Source organism: Leishmania panamensis (genome assembly GCF_000755165.1).
Source record: "Leishmania panamensis strain MHOM/PA/94/PSC-1 chromosome 31 sequence".
Lineage (NCBI taxonomy): Eukaryota > Euglenozoa > Kinetoplastea > Trypanosomatida > Trypanosomatidae > Leishmania > Leishmania panamensis.
The window spans coordinates 1,300,577-1,323,787 of record NC_025878.1 but is presented as its reverse complement, the minus strand read 5'-3'; the positions used below and the strand labels follow the sequence as shown (position 1 = coordinate 1,323,787).

General features: G+C 57.1%; 8 protein-coding genes across 8 annotated transcripts, besides 1 other annotated feature; all 8 read left to right on the top strand.

The window, feature by feature from the left end:
* Positions 1–654: 654 nt before the first annotated feature.
* LPMP_313010 (phosphatidylethanolaminen-methyltransferase-lik e protein) lies at positions 655–2,403 on the top strand (the record flags this gene model as incomplete). The annotated part of the gene is made up of 1 exon (XM_010703381.1): positions 655–2,403. One exon carries the CDS (start codon positions 655–657, stop codon positions 2,401–2,403), a length of 1,749 nt encoding a protein of 582 aa, XP_010701683.1.
* Positions 2,404–3,332: 929 nt separating this feature from the next.
* On the top strand, positions 3,333–5,819 carry LPMP_313000 (hypothetical protein; the record flags this gene model as incomplete). Its single annotated transcript, XM_010703380.1, has 1 exon — positions 3,333–5,819. The coding sequence occupies one exon, from the start codon at positions 3,333–3,335 to the stop codon at positions 5,817–5,819; it is 2,487 nt and encodes an 828-aa protein (XP_010701682.1).
* A 1,144-nt stretch (positions 5,820–6,963) lies between these two features.
* Positions 6,964–7,530, top strand: LPMP_312990 (autophagy protein 10 (ATG10); the record flags this gene model as incomplete). The annotated part of the gene is made up of 1 exon (XM_010703379.1): positions 6,964–7,530. One exon carries the CDS (start codon positions 6,964–6,966, stop codon positions 7,528–7,530), a length of 567 nt encoding a protein of 188 aa, XP_010701681.1.
* Positions 7,531–7,991: 461 nt separating this feature from the next.
* On the top strand, positions 7,992–8,645 carry LPMP_312980 (hypothetical protein; the record flags this gene model as incomplete). The annotated part of the gene is made up of 1 exon (XM_010703378.1): positions 7,992–8,645. One exon carries the CDS (start codon positions 7,992–7,994, stop codon positions 8,643–8,645), a length of 654 nt encoding a protein of 217 aa, XP_010701680.1.
* A 186-nt stretch (positions 8,646–8,831) lies between these two features.
* Positions 8,832–9,336: a repeat region.
* A 458-nt stretch (positions 9,337–9,794) lies between these two features.
* On the top strand, positions 9,795–13,046 carry SCG5 (phosphoglycan beta 1,3 galactosyltransferase 5; the record flags this gene model as incomplete). The annotated part of the gene is made up of 1 exon (XM_010703377.1): positions 9,795–13,046. The coding sequence occupies one exon, from the start codon at positions 9,795–9,797 to the stop codon at positions 13,044–13,046; it is 3,252 nt and encodes a 1,083-aa protein (XP_010701679.1).
* Positions 13,047–13,757: 711 nt separating this feature from the next.
* LPMP_312960 (hypothetical protein) lies at positions 13,758–14,774 on the top strand (the record flags this gene model as incomplete). The annotated part of the gene is made up of 1 exon (XM_010703376.1): positions 13,758–14,774. The coding sequence occupies one exon, from the start codon at positions 13,758–13,760 to the stop codon at positions 14,772–14,774; it is 1,017 nt and encodes a 338-aa protein (XP_010701678.1).
* Positions 14,775–16,765: 1,991 nt separating this feature from the next.
* Positions 16,766–17,548, top strand: LPMP_312950 (iron/zinc transporter protein-like protein; the record flags this gene model as incomplete). Its single annotated transcript, XM_010703375.1, has 1 exon — positions 16,766–17,548. The coding sequence occupies one exon, from the start codon at positions 16,766–16,768 to the stop codon at positions 17,546–17,548; it is 783 nt and encodes a 260-aa protein (XP_010701677.1).
* Positions 17,549–19,187: 1,639 nt separating this feature from the next.
* On the top strand, positions 19,188–20,468 carry LIT1-1 (iron/zinc transporter protein-like protein; the record flags this gene model as incomplete). The annotated part of the gene is made up of 1 exon (XM_010703374.1): positions 19,188–20,468. The coding sequence occupies one exon, from the start codon at positions 19,188–19,190 to the stop codon at positions 20,466–20,468; it is 1,281 nt and encodes a 426-aa protein (XP_010701676.1).
* Between the last annotated feature and the right edge of the window lie 2,743 nt (positions 20,469–23,211).

Here is a 23,211-nt window from a genome sequence, read left to right as displayed (position 1 = left end):
TGGTGTCTGGGCGGGGCGGATGCGTTCATGTGCGTTGTTTACACCTCGACACACATGACTTAGTGAGTGGCATGGAGTGGCATACCTCGCGAGCACACATCTTTGCACAAATGACAGAGAGCGAGCAGATATTGAGCGCGGAGTTTCTGACTTCCATCTTCGCTGCGCCAGTGGCGAGTTGTGCGAATTCCCTACTGTGATGGAAGCCGAGACTCCCGTTTAAAGGCAGTGCAGCACCTCACTCAGACGACAGCTACCTGCCGCGCGACACGCTCTTGATGCGCTGCAACTTGACTTACACCTTTTATTGTGCCCTTTATGCTCGTTTGTCACCTCTTGCTGAACCTTTTCTTTGTTTGCGTTGAGGCGGTGGGTGAGCGCTCTTACCGCAGTGAAGTGGTTGGTGGCGTACTTCTTTCGTTTTCCCTCTATCGACACCGAGCCTTAGTGTGCTCAGGAACACTCTCAGCTGCTTTCATATCTTCCAAGCGGATTAGCTTGATCAGCGTTCCCGTCACGACGTCGGCGTCATCGCCGGTTTCCATCAACCAGCAGGTTTCGCGGTCGTCTGCGGCTTTCTACGCACTTCTTCAAGCATCGCTTTTGTTTCCACGGGCCGGCGACACTCACGCCCCCTCACGGAAGCACGAAAACATGCTTGCGGAAAGCGTGTCCGAGGATGCCAAGAGGGTCTTTACTCCCTGCGAAGATGGGACGAGCTACGGCCTCCTGTACGACGGCACCCGGTTCCGCGTCCCGGACACCATGTCCGTGGTAGACGCACTCTTGACACCCAAGTCGTGGCGGAGTCCGGCGACGCTCATCTGGGTCGCGGTGTGCTTTGCTGTTGGGCTGACCGGGATTTTCCACTTCACCCACGGGCTCCCTGTGTGGTTCTTCTGCGCTCAGTTTGCCTTCTGGCGACTCGCGTACAACATTGGCATCGGGGCCATCCTACACTACCACTCGCGGTACGGCTCTTTCCTTAAGTTTTACCGTCGCATCGTCAAAGACTACCCGGTGACGCGATGCTTTCTGGAGGCATCCGTTGTTTTCGAGGGTAACACCGAGTACAAGGTGACCAGGTTTCCGGACGAGTTCAACGCTTGGATGCTGTTCCGCCAAGTGGAGAACGTCATCCTCGCTAACGACCTTGTCTCATACTGTGTGCTTTCTGTTGTCTGCTGGGAAAAGATGAGCCTCAGCTCGCCCGTGGACATTTTCTGCTTGGTGCTTGGCTGCGCCTCCATCGCGTTTGCGCTCTGGTGCAAGTCGGATGCGCACCGCGTCATTGGCGACTTCGCCTGGTACTGGGGGGACTTTTTCTTCCTCCTCGACAAAAACCTCACCTTCGACGGCATCTTTCAAATGTTCCCGCACCCGATGTACACGGTCGGCTACGCCTTCATGTACGGCGTGCCGTTCATGACAAAGTCCTACACGCTCTTCTACATGAGCGTTGTTGGGCATCTGTGCCAGCTAGCGTTCCTGGTGTTTGTGGAAAACCCGCATATCGACCGCACCTATAACGTGCTGTCGTCACCGACTCTGGAGGAGCAGGAGCGGAATGCGGTGCTGTACGGGAACGGTGGCGAGGCCTACTTGGAGCACAACGAGCTCGTGGTGCTCATGAACTTCAACATCTTTCGCGCCAGTGACCTGCTTCTAGCTTTGACGATCATCTATCTACTGGCGACGCTTCTGCTGCCCCTCCCGGCGTGGATCTACGTGGCTCACGTGATTGCCTGGCGACTCTTCCACAACGGCTTCCTCGGCTACCTCCTCAAGCGCGAGTCGCATGAGAAGTGGTTCTCCCTCAACTACCCTTCGCCGCAGGCGGCCTTCAACAACTGGAAGCGCATCTACAACGCGAGCGTCACAATGACCAACCTGTCCTACTGCCTCTGCGCTGTCAAGTACTTTACCTGGGTGATGCCGCTTTTCGGCAGCGGCGAGGCGCGCTGCTTCGTGATGATGGTTGGCATGCTGCTTGTCGGTATCAACGGGTACGTGAGTTGGAGCATCTACAAGGCCATTGGCGACTACGGCTACTTCTACGGTGACTTCTTCATCGATAAGGTACCGGCGAAGCTGAACTATAGTGGCATCTACCGCTACCTAAACAACCCTGACTCGTCGCTCGGAATGTCCGCCTACTACGGCATTGCGCTGTTGTCCGGAAGCCCTGTGGTGCTGGTGGTGTCTGTGGTGTCCCACGCAGCTGCGAAGATGTTTGAGGCAATCGTTGAGGAGCCTCACATGCGCAAGCACTACGGCGACCAAGTTCGCGAGGCTGGCGGGATGCAGACGGAGCTTGCTCGCCGCATGAAGGCGTCAAAGGCGGACTACGAAAAGAAGATGCGCGCCATCAAAGCAAAGCTGGACGGTCGCAAGAAAGAGTGAGTGCGCAGGCTCTCCAACCGTTTGGGGGGTGGCCGCACTGACCGAAGTATGTGTGTCACGTTCCCCTTCAATGATTTCGTTTGACAGTGCAGTAGCGCAGCCCCTGCGAGAACTCCAGCGGAACAGCGGTGAAGGCTGACCACCCCCACTGTTTGGTGCCACCGGTACGCCATCGACACGCATCGTGCAGAGGGCAGTCTTGAGTTGGCGTGCTGGTGCCTGTGTTCGTGCCTGCAGTTTACCCGCTTTATGGTGAATGAAGCGTGTGGGCGAAGTGACAGCACCCACAACAACGGCTGGTTTTCTCTGCTCGCTGCTCCGTGTGCCACACGGGCGCTACTTTTGTCCTTTTTTCTTTTCGCTCTATCGTGTGGTGTGGCCCACTTGGAGGGCTGGGGCGAGGCTGAAATGAAGGGAGCAACGGAAATGGAGGGGAATTGTGGAGGCTCTGCGCCATGCAGCAAAGACACCGTTCCGCCGCTGCTCGCTCTTTTCTGCTTTCCTTCTGTGGAATTTGATTGATGTTTTTGTGGAACGAAAAAGGTGAAGGTGGAGGGAAAACAGAACTTTGATAAACGGCACCGACCGTGTGGCACACGCGACTGGAACGTGTGTCTCCGCCTCGGTTGTTGATGCAATGTAGACATGCTGGCTTGGGAAAGTGGTGGTGGTGTGTAGCGTCTTTGCTAGTAGATGTACCTCGCGGATACGTTCACGCTGCTCTCTACCTCAATCTGCGGTGTCGCCTTGGTCGATCTTTTTCACGTCTCTCTCCTCCCACAATGTGTGTGACAAGCGTCAATGACCACTTGTCGTTCTTTCCCAGAGGCATACTTTAACGACAACAACGTCGTACAACCTGCGCTGGCAGAGGGGACCCCTTTTTTGTTTTCTAGATTCCACGCTACAGCGGTGGTGTTTCTTTTCCCATGCCACTACCTCGTGAAGTTAGCGCGGATGCTGAGGCTGACACGCCGGATCATTTGCGCGCCGACTACTCCTTTAACATCAGCCGCCGCGACAGCCTGGCGAGTTCGCGCTTTAGTAGCCGTCTCAGCCGGCGCTCCAGCGTGCGCGATGAGGTGCAGTCGGTCGACGAGTTCCTGCGCAAGCAGCGTGTTATTCGGTACATGCAAGAGGAACGGGAACGTGCAGAGCGGTCGAAGCTGCTGCGCGAGGAGCACGACTTCTGGATCGAGTTCCGCGATCGTGAGCGTGTGGAGCGGCTGAAGTACATGTCGGAGCAAGAGATCGCGGAGCTGCTGCAGCGGGAGGCAGATGAGGCGACGCGTGAAAGCAGCGGTGCTGATCAAGCGCACCAGCGAGCCATGGAGGACGCGTTGCGGCGCCGCCACAGCATGGCGGATCTTCGGCGCATGGAGGAGGATGCTGTGTTGGCTCGTCTCAAGAGCGAGGTGCTGACGGATGAGATTCGTCGCGCTGCTCAGCTGGAGGCGTTGGAGAAGGCCGAGGCCATGGCAGCCACCGAGCATGCGCGGCGTGTTTCCGTGCATCTCCAGCAGCGCGAAGAGGACTTGGCAGCGAAGTGCAAGCAGCTGACAGCGGAGCTGGAGGAAGCCAAGGCTGCTGCCACGCAAGCCCGATGCTACCAGAAGCGTGCCGAAGACGAGCTGGCAAGGGAGAGAGAGAAGATGCTGAAGGAGAAGGCTGCTGCCGCAGCTGGAAAAGAGATGAACGAGAAGCTCTTGAAGGAGCTAGAAGAGGTGCGGCAGCATCTCACAGCCTCTGAGGAGGAGAAGAAGAGGGTGGAAGCTGCGAAGGCGCAGGCAGTGTGGGATGTCGCGCAGGAGAAGGAGCTCAGCAGCCTGAGGAGGTGCAACGACGAACTGGTAGCGCAGCAAGCGTCGCAGAAGGCTGTTTCCGAGGACGAGAAACAGCGCTCATCACCGTTGCAGGAAGAGCTAACGGCGTCGAGGAACGAACTGAAGAAGGAGCGGGCAGCGCGAAGCAATACAGAGGCCGAGCTGGTGGCGCTGCGAGAGCAAGCAAAGGTTCTCGAGACGAAGCTGGCTGCCGCCATTGCGCCAGAGCCGAAGCAGGAGGCGGATACCATACGAAAACTGAAGGCAATCGCTGATGACGCTCGCAGGGCGCAGGCGGACCTGTTAAAGGAGCGCCAGGTGCGTGAGAAGGCTGAGGCTGCCGCGGCGGAGGCAAAAGGTGCCCTAGCAAAGGAACAGGCTGCACGCGAGAAGGCAGAGGAGGAGGTGCAGAGGGCGGTGGCGGCGTCAACCGTTACAGCACTGCAAATGGAAAATGCCGTCTCTGATCGAAAAAAGCTGGTCGAGGCGGAGAAGAAGCTGGAGAAGATGCGTAAGGAACGGAACAAGGACGAGGCCGAGAAGGCCGCGCTGAAGCGCGGGTTGCAAAAGGTGAAGAGGGACCTTGAGGACGAGTCCGCTGCTCGGGCTCAGTTTGAGCAGCTCGCATCGAAAGCTCTCAGCGCAGACCATCACGTATCGCAAAGGGAGGTGGATCAACTGCGAAGGGAGCTGAAGATTTCGCAGGAACAATGTGACGCAGCACGCCAGGATACCGTTGTGTGTCAGCAGAACGCAGTGAATGAGATCGCCTCTCTCAGGGCGTGGTGTGAGCGTCTACAGAAGCAGCATCGTATGCAGCTACAGCTGCTGGAGGATGATGACGAGTTTACCCCGCGGATGGCCACACCAACGCCGCACTCGCGCTCGCCGAGCTCTGCTCCTCGGCGGATGCCGAAAAAAGGTCTCGCTGCTGGCCAGCGCCAGGCGGACGAGAGGGTGGCGAGCGACCAGCGTATTCACGAGCTGGAGGCGCACGTGATGCGTCTGCAGGCGGACCTCCAGAAAAACAAAGAACAAGAAAAAAAGGCGCTCAAGGCGTCCGCCGAAGGGTCGAGCTCTGATTCCCAAAAAACGTCGCCGCACCAAATCCTGAGTGGTGCAACGACGGAGCAGGAGGTGAGAGAGATGGCGCTGGTGGATCGGGTGAATGCCTTGGAGAGGGAAGGCGCGGAGACGCGAAGGAAGTACGACGACCTTGTTGTGGCCTACAGACGATCGGAAGCCGCTCGCTGCGAGGCGGAGCGGCAGGTTGCGGCGCAGCAGGCGCAGGCTGAGCAACTGCAGAAGCAGGAGTCTCAGCCTCACACCCCAACGCTGGCGAACTGTGAAACGACGCGTGTGGAACCGATCGTAGGGGCTGCCGAGGGGAACACGAGCTCACTCCCGGAGCGCATCAGTAATTTGGAGGGGCACCTGATGGAGGAGCGCGCGACTCACGAGCCTGCTGAGAAGCGTGGTGCTGCGCCAAGGGTCGGCGCCGAACTTGCGGTGAAGCAGGCGGGGGCGAGCTTTTCAGCAAGCGTTTCCGACGCCAGGGCCCCGCCCCAGAAGACGAAGAGCGGATGCTGCTAGTACAGTGTCCTCTCTCTCGACCTTTGGGTTGGTGCTGCGTGCAGAGGGCGAATGGGCGATTGCGTGAGTCGCAACCTCTGTGTGGTGTTGCGGTTTACCTGCTCTATGACGCGACCCTTGTGTGAGCGAAGACCAGAACGGCCTTCCTAAGCGCTGATAGGCTAATCAGTGGGGTTTTTCTCTTCCACATGTACTGAAGCCGTACTCTCACCCTGCAGCAGCGGTGTGAGGGCTGGAGAGGAGGCACGTGTTGTCACTGCAGCTGGACTCAGTCAGGAGGAATCAACTCACGGCGGTTACCTTGCGAGTGACTTCATTTCTCTTTAGTGTGCGTGGTGCTTCTTTGGTGCACAGGAATACCCAAACTGGCATCCACCCGCACTGTTCCTCGCTGTCAGCCACATCGCTGTGCTGTTCTTCTTTATCCGTTGTGTTTTGCGTTTTTGAATCCCCTCGCCTTGTCCCACCTATCAAGCCCTAACGCTGTGGCTTTTCCTCATTGTCTGACTCCCCATCATTGTGTACACCCTCGTTTTTCCTCCTTTTCGCCTCACTGTAGACCTGTGCCTGCTGCCTCTGCCTTTAGAAGAGGCGCAGCTGCATTACATTACCTACTTCCATCCACATGTTGCGTTGTGCTTCCAGTGGTTCTCGCCCCGTTTGTTCTGCGGGAAACTTCGTGCCGAGCGGCAATTCGAATTCGATCACGTTGGTGAAGGTGGCATTGCTGGTACCCTGAGTAGAGGATGTGTGTTTGTGTGTGGTCTCTTGCGCTTTCGGTATCAGTAGTGGTAACGGCATCAGTACAAAGCACATATGAAGAGCCCTGGTGCAGTTGAACCATTGAGAGCAAAAATCTGCGGAGCGTGTCGTCTCCCTGGGCTACCTCATGCCTGTTTTTGAATGAGCAACGCTGCTGGACTCTGTATGGCTTCCTGCAGCATCGACTTCACTGAGGAAGCCCTCGTGTTTCACTGTCGTGTGGTGCGCCGTGTGGTGTACATATTGTCTTCGTTCCGTTCTCTCTCTCTGTTGCTCATCTCCCTCTCTCTTAAACGCTACATGGTTGTGGCTCACTCAGGCCGCCCATCACCGCTGTTGGTTGTGTGCAGCGAGTCTGCCTTCCTCTCCACCTCACCAGTCGATGAAAATAGACGCTGCTGCGGTCCACTGCACGCGTGAAAGCTTCTCACAGTACGCACACCAACGATGTGCGAACTCTCCGTGGGAGCTCAGATCAAAGCGTGACGCGTTTGGGGCCTCTGTGGAGTGGCTAGAGGCGACCTACAATGTCGACAGCTCACTTGATGCGACCACGCGGACGGTTGTCACCACAGTGTGTGTCCTTTTCAACGCCGAGTACGCCGTGCCGCAATTGGGCTTCTACAACTCTACCGTCACGAGCCTCGCGGATCTTCGGGTGGCGGTGCCAAATCTTACACTGGTTAACATGCCGTCGTCTGTGTCACTGGCCGATGCGATGGGAGCGTCACGTCAACCGCTAGCGAGCTTCTCATGGTGCCAGGAGCTGGGCCAGTACATGTGGCTCGTGCACCCCTGCGACACGGAAAATGTCCTGCGCTGCAGGCGATACGACGGTGAACAAGGTGACGTGCTCAGCATCTTTCTGCGAGCCATGTCCGACTACTTCCCTTTTGCGCCCCTACTTGTGCCACGTGCGGGAGGGAATGGCGATGCGGCACGTACATGAGAGGACATGCAAGGAAACACGAACTGTCCGCGCGGGGGAAAGTTGCTTCTGATGAGCACACTGCACTTTGCTACTGCGGAGGTGTACACCACGCTTTCCGTCAGCTTTGGCTGCCGTTTTCAGAGCCATCACCACTCACAGTGGGGCGGTCGCAGCGTGCCGCTTTTTGAGCCCCTGCGAATGGGATAGTCTTTTCCGCTTTGCTGGGCTCCTTTCCCATGTCTGTTGTCGCTTCTTGCGGCGCTTTCCTCTAGTCGTCCTCTGTGTCCCGCGTGCTCCTCTACGTTCTTCTCGTCTCTCTTTTTCCTTCGTGCTTCTTTTTGGTCTCCGGCAAGGTCACTCCTCCTTACCTTAGGAGTAGCAGTGATACTGTCACGTACACCATCAGCACTGGCCAACGTTTTCGTTGCCGTGCCCAGCTGTACGCTCACGGGCAGTTGAGCACACAGTGATTAGCGAGTATGCACCGCTTCTCACGGCGCTTACTGGGTGCGGCAGGCATCGGCCCATTTGACCCGTACAAGATCCTCGGTGTCAGCCCAGGTGCCAGCAAGGAGGAGATCAAAAGGGCGTACCACCGCCTGGCACTCCGGTTTCATCCTGACAGCGGGGCGGAGGGCAACTCAGAGCGATTTGCGGCGGTAAACGAGGCGTACGAGGCTGTGAAGGACGGCAAGTGGAAGGACGCGGCTCAGCAGCAACAGAAGGCAGGGGCGCAAAGCGGCGGGGGTGGGTGGGATCCAAAGAGGCGCATGTACGTTTATGAGCAGCCAGGCTCGACAACGGATGGCTATGTCTCCGGCGATACAGAGAAGTACCTGCGCTTCTTCATGATTGGCTGCTTTCTCTTTATATTTGTTCGAGTTTCGCTCTTCTTCTTCCTACCAGCCAAAAAGCACGATGGGCGCCAGGAGAGCGCACCTGGTCAAGAGTGTTCGGACGGCTCTGTGCCCCTCGGTTCTTTTGGCGGCCAGGAGACGACGTTTGCACCGTCCCTCGCTAATGTTGCGAGTGGCTACCGAAGCGGTTCCGTTCACGCTGATGAGGAAATGGAGTATAAGTGGGTCGAAAATAACACGAGCACCAGCATGAAGGACCCACTGTCGTACCGGTGATGTCTCCATTGGCAGAGTCTCATTTTGCGTAGGCTGTGGTGCAGTGTTGACCGGCGCAACATTAACTTCTTGGGCGGCATACACTGCGGCGCGCTGTCGCTGCCGGTGCAAGCCTGCTGCGACAACACGCGAGTGAAGTGGAGGCACCTCTGCGAACCTGTGCAAGTGTTTTCAAGGCAGGTTGTATTATCAGCGACTCTACTCCCTGCCATACAGCAGGCGTCGCACTTCAGTCTACTCCCGGGTCTGTTAAAAAACCATCCGCGTGGTGTGAAATAGCGCTGTGCAGGCGCGACAGCAAGGCGCTAACCCTTTCATCTGAGCAGGGCCCCTATTTCACACTCTGCCCACCCCCAGCTCTGCATGCCGCCTCACAGCAGCTGCCATCATGCCTGTCGTCATGTGGGGTGCATCCCCCTCGTGGTGGCTCAGGCTCTCCCCACCAGTAGGGAGCGAGAATGGAATGGGGTCCGTTCGAGTTACGCTGGCACTCTGTCCATGATGGGGATGGCGCAAATGCCTTCATTGTCGCAGGCTTGTCCGACTCCGCTACGTCGTAGGCGTGTCATCCTGTCACCGCAAGAAGTGGCTTGTCGCTGGTAAGGTTGAGGGATGGTGCCTGCTTGGCTTCCCCGCCGAGTGTGGGTACTGGACCCTGTATACCACGCTGAGGCGTCCCCCGTCGTCGGGGACTTGCCGCTGGAAGAAGAGAATCGAGCCACAAAAGAGCGAGGCAGCGGCTTTTACGAACCGGCTGAGGCAAAGGAGTAGAGGAAATGTGGCGGCAGGTGCCTTCTCTGAATCCTAACCGCCACCTCGCCCATCGCAGCACGCATTGGTGCTTCCCCCCTGGTACTCTTGGCGGGTGGGGATGGGGGATGAACGAAGAGTTGGGTGCGGCTTGTGGAAGCCTGAGGGCTCTTCCCTGATCCGCTCTCTACGCCTGTGCGTCATGTGGTTCTGCCTCTTTCCTCGTACTACTCTCTCACTCAACTCTCAGGGCAACTGCCACTGCGCTTTCCTGGTTTATCTTATTACTAACGCCTTTCCTTTCACCGGCGCTCTTCTCGGTTTCTTCCAGCTCGTCGTTCACGTCAGCACAGATCACACGTGCATTTCACCGGCCTCCACTCAGCACGACAAGCGGCAATGGCAAACGTCGCTCAGCACATACTCACACCGGCGGTCATCCGCGCAAGGTACTCCGGCTATGTCCTAAGCAGCGGCGTCAAATGCGTCATCGTGCAGGATGAGAACGCGAAAATGCCCGCGGCGGCGATGAGCATCCATGCGGGCCAGCTAAACGACCCCGCCGAGCTGCCTGGGCTGGCACACTTCTGCGAACACATGCTCTTCATGGGAACTGAGAAGTTCCCGAAGGAGGATGAGTTCGACAGTTTCGTATCCAAAGCGAGCGGCTTTGCCAACGCCTTCACCGCGGATTGCGACACGGTGTACTACTTCAGCGTCAGCGATGGCAGCCTTGAGGGGGCGCTAGAGCGGTTTGTGGAGTTCTTCGCGGCTCCCAGCTTCAGTCCCGGTGCGGTGGCCCGAGAGGTGAACGCAGTGCACAGCGAGGATGAGAAGAACCACAATAACGACTACTGGCGTCTCGACGAGCTGATTCGTGGCTTCTACAACCCCAAACACCCACGCAGCCGCTACGGCAATGGCAACCTCACGACCCTGTGGGACGAACCGCAGGAGCGGGGGATCGACGTGCATGAGTCGCTCAAAGCGTTCCACTCCCGTTACTACTTGGCGAGTGGGGCGACGATTGTGGTTGTGACCTCGAGAGCAGCGGATGAAGTACTGCGGCTCATCGAGGGGCCGCTCGCGCGGATGAAGCAGGGGGCTGTTCCGCGCTTCTCTTTTCTCGAGACCGACGAGCCTCTCTTTACCAGTGCCGCACTCGCCTCCTGGACCAACCTGCGCACGGTGCGGAAGATGCGTGAACTGCGCTTGATGTGGCCAGTGCGGTCACCGTCGTCGTCGTGGCGCACGATGCCATCGGCGTACATTTCCCACCTCCTTGGGCATGAGTGCGACACCTCCGTGCTTGGGGTGCTGAAGAAACGCAATTGGGCGACAGGCATGGTGGCCGGTTCGCACCGCGTGGACGAGGACTTCGAAGTCCTAGATGCCTCTATAACACTCACAGTGGAGGGCTTCCGGAACGTGCTGAAGGTGGTGGACCTTCTCTACCAGGGGCTTGGCCTGTCCATTGCGCACGGCGTGAATGCTGAGGTATACGAGCAGATGAAGGCGGAGGAGCGCCTCTTCTTTGAGAGCACTGATGTTGGCGCGCCGGCGGACCACTGTGTCACGCTCGCACAAAACGCCAACGTTACTGACCTGAAGCACTGTTGGATCGGCGGCGATGTGGTACTTGAGGATGATCTGGAGGCGACTCTGGCCTATGTGCGTCAGCTGACACCGCAGAACTGCGTGGTGGTGATGCAGTGGGGAGACATGCCGAGCGATGCAGACATGGGCGCCACAGCGGCACAAGACGAACGCGAAGAGAGCCATGCAGAGGAGCAGCGTGACGAGGATGACGAGGAGGATGGAGATGATGAGGGTACCGAGGACGAAAGCGCAGAGAAGGCGGCGCAGGTGGAGGATGGTAGCGCGTCGGCTGAGGAGCTGTTTCTCTCGCTGCCGGCCTTCGCACAGGTGCGAGTGAGCAAAGTGTCGCGCTTCCACAAGGCACTGTACCAGACAGTGAAGATACCGGAGGAGCATGTGGCGCGGTGGCAGAGTCTTATCAACGGACCATATCCGCCGGAGCTTGCACTGCCGTCCAAGAATCCGTTCATCGCCACTGACTTCACAATTTACCCACCGGCGGCTGTGAAAGAGGTGGAGGAGATCGTTTCTCCGCACGCCGTGACATACGTGAGGAGGGACGTGGGGTACCACAGAACCTTCAAAATGGCGCTGCGGTGCAACGTCCTCTCACCCGTGGCGTACGCGAGCCCGCTGAACCGCCTGTACACACGTGTCATGCACGGCATTTTGTCCAATGCGATCACCGAGATGGCCTACTACGCGACGCTAGCGTCACTCTCCAACGAGGTGATCTTCTCGGCTACGGGGCTGGGGTTTGCAGTGGAGGGCCCGTCGCAGAGGCTGTACGAGTTTTTCTTTGCCGTAGTGCGCAAGGCGCTGTCGATCGAGGTGCTCCAGGGCACCGCGGAGGAGTATGCCACCTACCTGGAGGCAGGCGTGCGGAGGCTCAAGAACGTGGGGATGGACCAGCCGTACAAAGTTCTCCTTCAAATGCAGCAAAAGGCAACGCGCCACACGCACTACTTGTTTAGCGAGATGATCGCGTGCGAGCCTGCCGCCACTTACGAGGGCTACAGCACCTTTGTCAGGCAGTACGTGGAGAGCGGTCTCCTGCTCGAGTGTTTCGTTGCGGGGAACGTGCGCTCCACAGAGGATGTGCGTGCAATGCTAGTTGACCCGCTAGAGGATCTTCTGGAGGCCATCTCGGTTCCAATCCCGCTAAAGGCAGCCATTCCACGTGTACGCGACACGTACAGCCCGCGTGCTAGGGATGGGAAAACGAACGAGAGCGTGCTGTCTTCCTTTGATGTTCTCTCGATGCCACCATCGAACCCGATGGACCCGAACGCGGCGGTTGTCGTTGACATCATCATTGGTGAGGCTACTCCGCGTGTGATGGCGCTCACAAACACTGCAATGAAGCTCATCTCCTCCTCTTTCTTCAACGCACTGCGCACGCGGGAGGCGCTGGGCTACATTGTGTTTGCCCAAAGCACTGTCGACTACCACACAGCGCACGCACTGTTTGTAATTCAGAGTGCACTAGCGGACGTGGACTGCGTATATCTGCTTTCCCGCATTATCGCTTTCTTGTCCGCTGTGGAGGCGCAGCTGGACACGCTATGCACCGCCGAGGAGGTCTCGAAGGTGAAGAGGGGCCTCATTGAGGCTCTAGAGAAGATGCCTGACTCCGTCGATGGTGACGCACAGCGTCTTGAGGGCGAGTATCTCAGCGTATCAAAATTTGAGAGTCGCCAGCTGACGATTGCAGCCCTCTCAACTATCACCGAGGAAGATGTCAAGTCGCACTTCCGCCAGTTCTTCTTCAACAGCCGTAGCGACTCTCGTGCGTTGGCGCTGTACATCAACAGCGCTCGCACCGCTGCAACCGATCTTCTTGCAGCGTCAGGCAACCGTCGCATTGCGCTTCCAGGCGTGCGGTCCAAGCAGGAGGACGGCGGCGAAGCGTTGAGTGACGCATCAGAGGACACGACCGTACTAACGCTGCCCACCTTTTCGGATGGTTGCAGCTGCGTCGAGATTACCTCGTACGCTTCTGTCTTCGAGTACCAGCGCGGGCTCTCTGTTGTGAAGTGCAGCACTTATTAGTGGTGTAAAGGCTGTTCTGTACAAGATGGGGTAGCGGGGATGTTTTCTGTGGTGCCGCCCTGACCTGCCGCATTGTTGTACGTCATGCGCCACTGTTGCTGTGTGTTCTTCAGTTCTTTGTGTGTTTCTTCAGTCTTGTTGGGTAACATCGCTCCACCTCATATTCACGTCAGCGTAAATAAGGCAAAGCTGAGATAAACCCGCTAGGACCCCGCAGAGAGTCATCCACCTATCGTGTACTGAATGTACGGGCTGTCCCGTGTCCGCACACAGCGCTTTACTTCTTGCTCATCGTCGGGCAGTGGTCATGCCAGCACGGCTGCCGCATCAGTGGGCCCAACATGTCTCTCTCCCTCCTTTAACAGCCTCTCACGGTGGTGGCGGGCTCTCTTTGTTCTCCGATTTGGTCTCCTCCATCGCGCACGCGGCGACAGCGTCCGTCTTTTCCGCGTGTGGTGTTCGGCGCCGCTGTCGTAACGACCGCGTTGGCTCTTTCTTGTCTCAAACCCGCACAACAAGCGAATGGATGGCACGCCCAGCACGGAGCGAATCTGCTTTGCTCTCTTTTTACTCTCTCTCTCTCTCTCTTCAGCCGCTCTCCTCTGAGGTGGTGGTGCCCGTGTGTCGTAGGGAGACAAAGGATAGAACTGCAGCTCTCTTGTATTTCAGTTGACCCTTGGCGCTGCGATTGCCCGTACGTTGGTGTGCGGCATGGAGTCGGACGAGGAACTGCCGGCGGCTGTCGCGAACACCTCTTCGACGGCGGTGGTTCGCGGCATGTCGTCGACAGTGCTCCCTCACCTACTACTGGCCTCGGCGATGGGGTGCTGCCGAGAGTCGGACTCACTGGCGGAGCTCTGCGCGCGCCTGAGGCGTAGGTACGAGGCCTTGTCGACGCTTCCACCACAGGTACCACCGGTAGTTTGCTTCTACGTGGGCGGCACGCGCTTCGCCGTGTCCCGCTCGCTGTTAGAGAAGGACCCTGGCTCGCTGTTGTTCTCCCTCGCAACGCAGCACTATTGCAGCGCCTCGTCTGCCAAGGGGGCTTCAGACGCACGTCTTCGTGGATGCAAGCGCTATCGTGATGGCAACGACGTGATGGTGTCTGACGCCATCATCGCAATCCCGGGAAGAAACGCGCGGCTCTTTGGCATGCTTCTCAACCTGCTGCGTGGGTACAGGAATGCCATCCCAGAGGACTGGATGGACTCGTGTCGTGAGGAGGCCGTGTATTACGGCCTGTCAGGCTCGTGGAACACCCGGTTCCACATCACATCATCGAAGTACTACTTTCGCAATTCCTTGCACAACTCAAAACTTGTCTCCGATGCTGTGCTTGGTGTTGCGAGTGACTTTTTCAGCACAGGTCAGCACCACATCGACTTCAGCGTCTCCCAGTGTGATCGCGTGGCTGTTGGGATGATCAGCTCAAATGTCAATGCTGCGGAGGAGCTGGCCGCGCCGTTGCAGGAGGGCAACAACGGTGCGTTCTATTGGAACGACGGAAAGCTCTCCTTCTACCTTGGAGAGTCACGGGTGGTCGAGACGGGGCTACCGTTCCCTGCCGGCGCGATCATCCGAATCATCTTTGATGCTGAGGAGCGCATTGTCCGCTGGATTGTTAACGGGGAGTACTGTGTAGCGATGGAGCGCCTGCCAGCAGGGCGCCAGTATGCCTTTGGCTCCATTGCCGCCCGGGGCTCTCAGGTGACCATCGTGGCGACATAACTGTGCTGATCGCTTTGTCTTCTCTTATTGGAGGGAGTTCTGTGGTGAGGTGTCACGCATGTGATGGTTCTCCTCGTTATGTGAGCTGGAACAAGGGAAAGGCGACGGGCACAGGTGTGCCTGTACAAGGGCAGGAGGTTACCGAACCTGGTTGATGCTTCTTGGCATCCGCTGATTTCCGAGTGCCAGTCGTTATGTCTTCGAAGTAATGAAGCGGAGGAACTGCCGGTGGGGGGGGGCCTGTGAAGCGGCGGCGCTACACAAAGGGCTGCGTCGGGTCAGCTCACCTTCTCGCTGCTGCGTCTGTGCAGTTCTCCCCCCCCCTCCCCTCTTTCTCCCGCACCCTCGTACACTCTGCCCCGCTTTCTGTGCGTGTTGCACCTTTTCTTGGCTCTCTTGAGCACCGAAACTGTGTGACCGCGACACCACGAATGACAGTGGCACCGAGGAGGGGGGAGGGTGCGCCGCTTTGTGATGTTGTATCTCGAGTCCCTCTACTCTTCTGAGGCCGAGGCGACTCGCTATGCTTTTTGTTTCGTCGCTCCTTGTGCCGTTGATGGAGGCGACGCTCATCGCTTGCGATGATATCTCCCAGACAGCACCCTTCGTAGACGCCTTTGAAGCCACGTGAGCCGCGCTTCACTCGCAATACGCTCGTCTCAGCGTGGCGATGGAGGAACGTCTGCGGAGGTTGGCGCTCTGGGAGGATGAGGAGGGCACGCACTACAGTGTGGGCAGTAAGATGCACGCCACTCTTATGGACCCACCCACGCTCTGGCAGAGTCATGCAGAGTAGCGCGTGGATACCCAGGAGTTGATGCGGGCCTGCTACGATCGACTGGTTTCCCGCCCATCGACTCAGAGAAAGATTTATGTGCATCGGGTACGATTGCCAAGCGAAGTTCTGCAAAAGGGGGACTGCTGCGGCGTATTCAAAGCCTAGGGGATCGGACCGCCTTTTTATGTCCGAGATTTGGGAACCATGGCGTGTAGTAGAGTACACCATAGGTCAAAGCTGCTTCTCCACTGTGTTCGTGGTCTATGCCATGCGGCAGCGGACATCTTGCCTGCACAAGTAGAGTCCTCTTTATCGGCTATCATCCGTGAGCCGGTCTCCAAGTACGCCGCGTCACCCCTTATGACACATCCTCACCGACGGAAGGTAACTCACTTGCTGACGCTTTTCTCATCGTTATGCATGACGTAGGCCTCTGCCTCGCCGCGTTTTCGGGTATCCTGAGCACTCGCTCACGAACTGACAGCGGATAATACGGCGTTGAGTGCCCACGCGGCACACCACCGCACCGGACCGCACAGTGGGCACAGCTCTTCTTTCCTCCCATGTGTTGTATTGCCGACATCTCTTTTCTCCTCTTTCATTCACTGCTTCACTCCACTCTGTGAAGGCGATTACGTGTGGGTGTCTTCTCGGCCAGGTCAGTGTTACTCAGGTGTCAGCGCAGCTTTTCACGTGAACGCTTAATGTCGACAATGCCGGCACCGCTATCGATGGTGCCCCTGACTGCAGTAGAGAAGGGGGAGTAATACTTCCATGCACAGCAGTCTGAACAGTGCTTACTTCGCTGGGTTGCACATGTGTACTACATTCCTAATCCTGCTTGTGTCGTTGCTGGGGACGGTGATGCCGATAATGGCGAAGTACATAGCGGTGCTCCGCGACAACCCGTTCGTCTTCACGGCTGGCAAGACAGCCGCAGCCGATGTGCTACCGTCCGTGTCGACAGTTTACTTGATCCACGAGTGCGCGGAGGCGTTCCACAAGACGTGCGTGCGCGACGTTTTCAAAGGCTACAATCCACACTCCTCCTTGGTTGCACTGGTTGCTGTGCTGATGGTGCAGACGATAGATCTGCAGTTTACCGCCATTGCTGAGCGGTGGCTGAAGGCGAACCAGCAGGACGACGTTCTCGGTATGGATGTGGTGATCGTGGACACCGGCGGTGCTAGCGCTGCTGCTGCACCTAGCACTGATGCGTCCGAATGTAAGCCCCGCGGCAGTAGAACGTGACGGGAAGGGACACTCAGTCAAAGATAGCTCTACGCCTCCTAAGATGTTGAGCCGTTTGAAGGAGACCTCACTGAACTCCAGATTGCATGATGCCGTAGGCTACAGATCTATCCTAGGGAACACCAACACGCAAGCTTCCTTTCTCAAGGCATCTTCTTACCATTACTCCCTTGAACAATCCGACGAGGCCGCTTCTCACGGCCACCAGCACCTGTCAGTTGCGCCGCCACCAGACATGGGCTCCATCACCCGCGTGATCTCCGCCGTGTGCATGGAGTTCGGTGTGACGCTGCACAGCGTGTTTGTTGACCTGACTGTTGGGCTGACGACGGACAGTGAGCTGAAGCCGCTGATCGTGGCGCTCGTGTTCCACCAGCTGTTCGAGGGCATGGCGATGGGGTCGCGTCTGGCGGATGCGAAGTTCAGGACCATCCTGGATATTGTCCTTGCGCTTGTGTTCGCCATCAGCGCACCAGCTGGCATGGCAGCGGCCGCGATTGCCGTGTCCGTGTCGCCGGCTGCGATGTCTGGCAGCGGCTTCGTCACCCTCATTGCTGTGCTGGACACGCTGTGTGGTGGTATTCTGTTGTACCTCGCCTTCACGCTGCTGCTTGGCGACTTTGTGGCGGACGTGAGGCACTACTGCGCGGATGGACAGAGGTACCGCATTGCGAAGAAGATCACCCTGTTTGTGGCTCTGTGGGTGGGGATGGGGCTCATAGCACTTGTGGGCAACTGGCTGTAGCGTCAGCGTCGGAGCCTTTTTCGTTTGCTTGTTTGTAGGCTTGTGCGCGTGCCTCTGTTCTACTAGTTGACCACAAAGGACATACCTGCGAGCAACGTGGTATTCGCGCTGCGGAGTGACTTTCAGATATCTCTGCCAGCGGTATTCTCTTCTCTTGTCCTACCTGATGGGAGAAGCTTACTTGTATATCAGTGCCCGCTGCCATGCCTACAGAAGCGGCATACAGCCGCTTCCTATTGGTGGTGAGTGCGTATCCACACCGTTTGTCAAGGGCTCTATTGGCTTGTACTGCGAATACGTTGTTGTGCGTGCAGTGGTGGGTAGGCGATGCTTGAATAAGTCGTGCAGGAGTTGCGCAGCTGCAGGTTGGCTGTTTGATACATTCGCTAATGCGCAGCTGCGCACTGCTTTTTTGTGTGGCTCTTCCCCTCTCCTTATGCGCGCAGGGCGTTCGTGGAGCGTGGTGCACATTGAGAGGGTCGGTGGAGTTGTTGATGGTCACAGTGGCGCGGGTGTGTGTGAGAGCGTGTTTCTGCCTCTCTCTCCGACCTTCTCCTGCTCTGGTGCCTGTGCGGTGACTCTACGTCTGCGTTCCTTCTCTCTTCAACCTTCTGTGTAGTGTGTGTATGTGAGTCTTCTTCAGCTTGTCAGTCTGACGACTGCGTTTTGCTTTTCTTCTCCCGGCGCTCTCGACTTCCCCGAAGCTGTCTTTTCCTCTTCTCGTGCTGCTCCAAGTCTGTGTGTCTGCAGATGTGGCGAAGTCGTGCGTGGCTGCGCCTGTGTTGGTGTACGCATGTGCGAACCTGCGCATGAGTGCCAGTGGAGATGCTCTGGCTGCTCTTTTCGCATTCCACAGAGACGTGCAGGTGATGGTTTCAGCCTGTGCTGTTAGACGTGTTTTGTCACTTTAAGGATGACTTTGTCTGCAGCACCTGTCGCAGTGCCAGTCGGCTCCTCTCTTTGGAGACCAAAGACGAGGTCGTGGGATCCATCATCCTGATTCTCGCAGAATGCCGTCACGTCGCGTGTGTAAGTAGCGCAGGTCTCCGAGAGACACACCTGATCTGGGCCTTCAAATTCACGTATGCCCTTTCATCGTTGTACTGGAGTGAGAGGTTGTCCATGCGCCTCGGTGCTCCCTTTATTGTGCTTCGTCGCAGCTGTCGACGCGCGTGTGCACGATGAACTCGGCTGAGAGGAGCGCGTCTTCGTGAGAGGAGTGCAGAGTCCTTCCGCGTAACGCATCTTTTCGCCCTACCACTTCTTCCCGCATACCCTCCCCCCCCCCCCCCCCACCCCACACACACATGATCATTCACCACTCATGCGGTCAACTGTAGCATCAACGTTTTTCTCCGTCATATCCACACCGTCGTTCCCCCTCGACCGCTCAAGAGCTAACCCCTTTCCCCTTCCCCCTTCCTCCCTTGCCTCTCCGTCTGGCCCTCGGCTTCTTCACACAAAGACACCACACACCTAAGCGCGCTCTCTCTCTGTCCGTACGTTACCTCTCCGTGAACTCCTTTCGCTTTCCGTTCCTCAAACGCACGGTGATCTCCTCTCTCCTCTACGCCGCTCTGTTTCTCATTCCACCAAAAGAACGACTCTACTGCGCACCGCTCTCCGCATTTTGCAAACCATGAACACAGCACACATAACTGTGGAGGAAAGCACAAGGTACCTGACGGCGCTCGGGTATCGTGTGTCTGCGCCGCTCTACGCCGAGGTTGCGACTGCGGCCAATATGGAAGGGTCAGGGCGCTCGCTATGTGAGGGCTTCACCGGGTCCTACTCGCTGGGCTTGCACATCGGTGCGATGTTTCTGATTCTCTTCGTGTCGCTCCTCGGCACTGCGATCCCGATTCTCGGCAAGTGGATCCCGTGGCTCGTGAAGTTCCCGTTTGTGTTCTCCGTGGCGAAGTCTGCAGCGACTGGCGTGCTGCTGTCTGTGTCGACGATTCACCTGATCTACGAGGGTGCCGAGGGGTTCTCGGAGGAATGCATCCCCGCGTCGCTGAAGACGTACGGCCCTCTGTACTTTTTGTTTGCCCTGGTTGGTGTGCTGCTGATGCAGGCGCTGGACATGCAGCTGGCGGACATCGCGGAGCGCTGGATGAAAGCCAAGCTGAAGGCCGAGGCCGAGGAGACCAACACGGATAACAAGGACGACAAGGCGTGCCGCGGGCTCTCTCCTGCGGTGGAGGTCGGGGTGGCCTCGGGGCCAGCACAGAGCGATGAGGCCCTCATTGATGAGCTTGAGGGCGTGAGCGCTGAGGGCAATGCGAAGGCAACGGTGCTCGTTGCTTCGCTGAAGGATTGCGAGGCGCCGCTGTCGCCGAAGCACCAGCACCACTCCGACGAGGCCGCTGCTCACGGCCACCAGCACCTGTCAGTTGCGCCGCCACCAGACATGGGCTCCATCACCCGCGTGATCTCCGCCGTGTGCATGGAGTTCGGTGTGACGCTGCACAGCGTGTTTGTTGGCCTGACTGTTGGGCTGACGACGGACAGTGAGCTGAAGCCGCTGATCGTGGCGCTCGTGTTCCACCAGCTGTTCGAGGGCATGGCGATGGGGTCGCGTCTGGCGGATGCGAAGTTCAGGACCATCCTGGATATTGTCCTTGCGCTTGTGTTCGCCATCAGCGCACCAGCTGGCATGGCAGCGGCCGCGATTGCCGTGTCCATGTCGCCGGCTGCGATGTCTGGCAGCGGCTTCGCCACCCTCGTTGCTGTGCTGGACACGCTGTGTGGTGGTATTCTGTTGTACCTCGCCTTCACGCTGCTGCTTGGCGACTTTGTGGCGGACGTGAGGCACTACTGCGCGGATGGACAGAGGTACCGCATTGCGAAGAAGATCACCCTGTTTGTGGCTTTGTGGGTGGGGATGGGGCTCATGGCACTTGTGGGCAACTGGCTGTAGCGTCAGCGTCGGAGCCTTTTTCGTTTGCTTGTTTGTAGGCTTGTTTACTCGTTTTTTGCTTTCGTGCGCTCTGCGATGGGTGCGTTGCACGTCGGACTCAACGAGGCGCGTCCTCTTCTCTGCCTTCGATGTTTTGTTTGCTTTGATGTGGTCATTTTTTCAATGTGATTTTAATGGACAAAATCGCCTTTGCGGTCACCGAGATGTCCAGACGGGGGGAGGCAGGGCTAACTCGTCAGTGAGGCGCAGAGCCGATTTACCCATCGAGGAGGAGCTGCGGAAGAGGCGCTGTTTTGCGTTTGGGTTATTCCTGTCTCTCGTCTCTTTTGTGTGTTTGTCGTGCATCTCCGGCTTTTGCTCTCCTCTCGACTGCTCCTGAGCAGACACCCCCTCAGCGCACATCTGCCAGTCTTCTGTGAGGCTGTCGTGTTCCGGACGTGCGCGCCCCTGCAGGTCGAATTTGTTGCGGGTCATGGGCGATGTGGACGGGGGCTGACGGCAGGTGCAGAAGTGAATTTTTTTACTTTTCATTCGAGGGAGTATTTTCTACTTGTAGGCGCACTGATTCGCTCTTTTGATTTTTTCATTTTCGTTTTTGTGTGTGTGTGTGTGTGTGTGTGTGTGTGTGCGTGTGACGGTTTGTCGCGTGAGGCGTCTCGCTGGGATTGAGAACGGGTTGTGCCGCGAGCCACTTGTGCGTGTTGTGCTCTCAGAGCATTTCTCTGCGTGTTTGTGCGTTGGTGATGAGCAGTGTCGTTTACTCAGTCTCTCGTTGTGATTGTCTGGCTATGTTTTTCCTCTATTGCGCTTGTTCACGTGCGCCTATCTGTGAGTGTGCCTGCGTGGCGCCTATACCTGAGTGGCAGGCACACAAGCGGTATTTCTCGCACGTACCCACGCATGCCCATACATGTTGATTGCTAACGAACAACAACAATGCGTTCTCTTTTCGTGCGTATGTGTCTTCTCTTCTTCGATATTTCTTTATCCAGTTACGTGGAGGCATGAGGGACATGATTCCACACAACATGTGTTTGTGTGTGCGTGTGTGTGTGCGTGTATGTGCCTGCAGGAGAGTGAGAAGGACGGCGTTTCTGCCCCACTTTTCACTGACCTGTGTGCTCTCTCGTATGGCTTCCCCTCCCTCTCTCTCTCTCTTTAGTCCCTCCGTTCGTTTTAGTTTCTCAATATTTTCCCGCATTTGTGCGGCTCACTCAATTCAGTCAAACAACTTATCGCACAACTGTGTGAACAACTGACGTGTCGTCTTCTCTGCACCGCTTCTGCGGGGGGCGTGTTAGAGGTGGTCGCCGCGATTCAACGCGTCACCCGAGGAAGTGGAATAAGGAAGGCGGGACAACGTTTGTGCTTTCCGTAAGCGGAGTGACACCGTAACGAGCACGTGCGCCGTGCGTGTGGACTCCCTCTATAACAATGCCAACTCCTCCGTGCCCTATTTTTGCTTCTATGGGTCTCCGTGACTGTAGCCCCTCTTCGCTAGCCTCGAGGACGGGCCTGGCCGTGCAGCACGCACGCTGGGCCAACCTGGGATGCAGATGATTTAGAGTGCGTTAAAGAGAAAATGAAAACAAAGCGAAAGACAACCCTACGAGGATTTGATCAGCCTACATGGCTCTTCTAGGGGTCCTTGCCACAGTTTGGAACCGGCGAAGTGGAGTGTGCTACTTCACCCGATACTGTTCCTCGTATGCATAAGCGCATCTGTATCAGAGTGGTGGCGCTACGCCAAGCAACCCGGTCACCGGATATCGTTGTGACTCCTGAAAAGCCCAGTGCATCCCTTGATGGATGGAGCTCATGGCAGCGTCTCCGCGTCTTTCACGTTACTGTCGCACTTCTTTTCCCTCTCACTTTCTCTCTCTCTCTCTCTCTGATGAGGCATTTTTGTGTCGTCCATACTCTCGCGTGCCACGAATTCGGCGTCTGTGAAAGAGCGCTGTGCTGCGGCGCTGCAGACGTCTATTTTTATAGGTGTGCGTGTGGGTGTGCGCTTGCGAAGAGCATCACGATGAGGCACACCCCCCACACCCATCGACGACGATGAGGGCACGCCCGCACATGAAAGACAAGACCGCTGCCCTCAGCTGAATCGCTGATGGGATCTCTGCGGATTGTGCTGCTGCTATGCGACTCCGTGTATGGATGTGCGCAGGTGTTGTGTGTGCGTGCGTTCACTGGCATCTGAGATGTCGATGTCGACGATGCATCCCGTGGCTGCTTTTTGCGGAGTCTGAGGCTACGGCAACACATGTTTTGCTCATATTATAGGATGTGAAGCTGTCACTGAAGTGCCGCTGCTTCTATGTCCCCCTTGTCTACCTGCTTACACCGTAGAAGCACCATACAGCTCGCGTAAGCTGGCAGCGAGCAATAAACAGACGTCATCTTTCGATTCACTCGCCGGGGGTGCTGCGTGAGCGATGCGTCCCCGCATGCAAGCCCTTACACACCTTTCGCGTGTCCCTTCGATCATGGATGATAGCTGTTGGATCATGTAAGGCTAATACTCCCTAGGGGATTTTGTCTCTTCTCTCTATCATCTTCCTTTCTTGGCATCGCTATTGAGCAAATACTCTCGCTTGCACATAGAAATATCCCTCCGCCGAAGCTGCCTAGCAACCTTGTCCTTCCTCCCCCATTCCAGCCCATTTTTGCTTCTTGCCCATCTACTGTTTCACAACTATATTTTGAGTCACCGATGACGGCCCCATCACTGAGCATT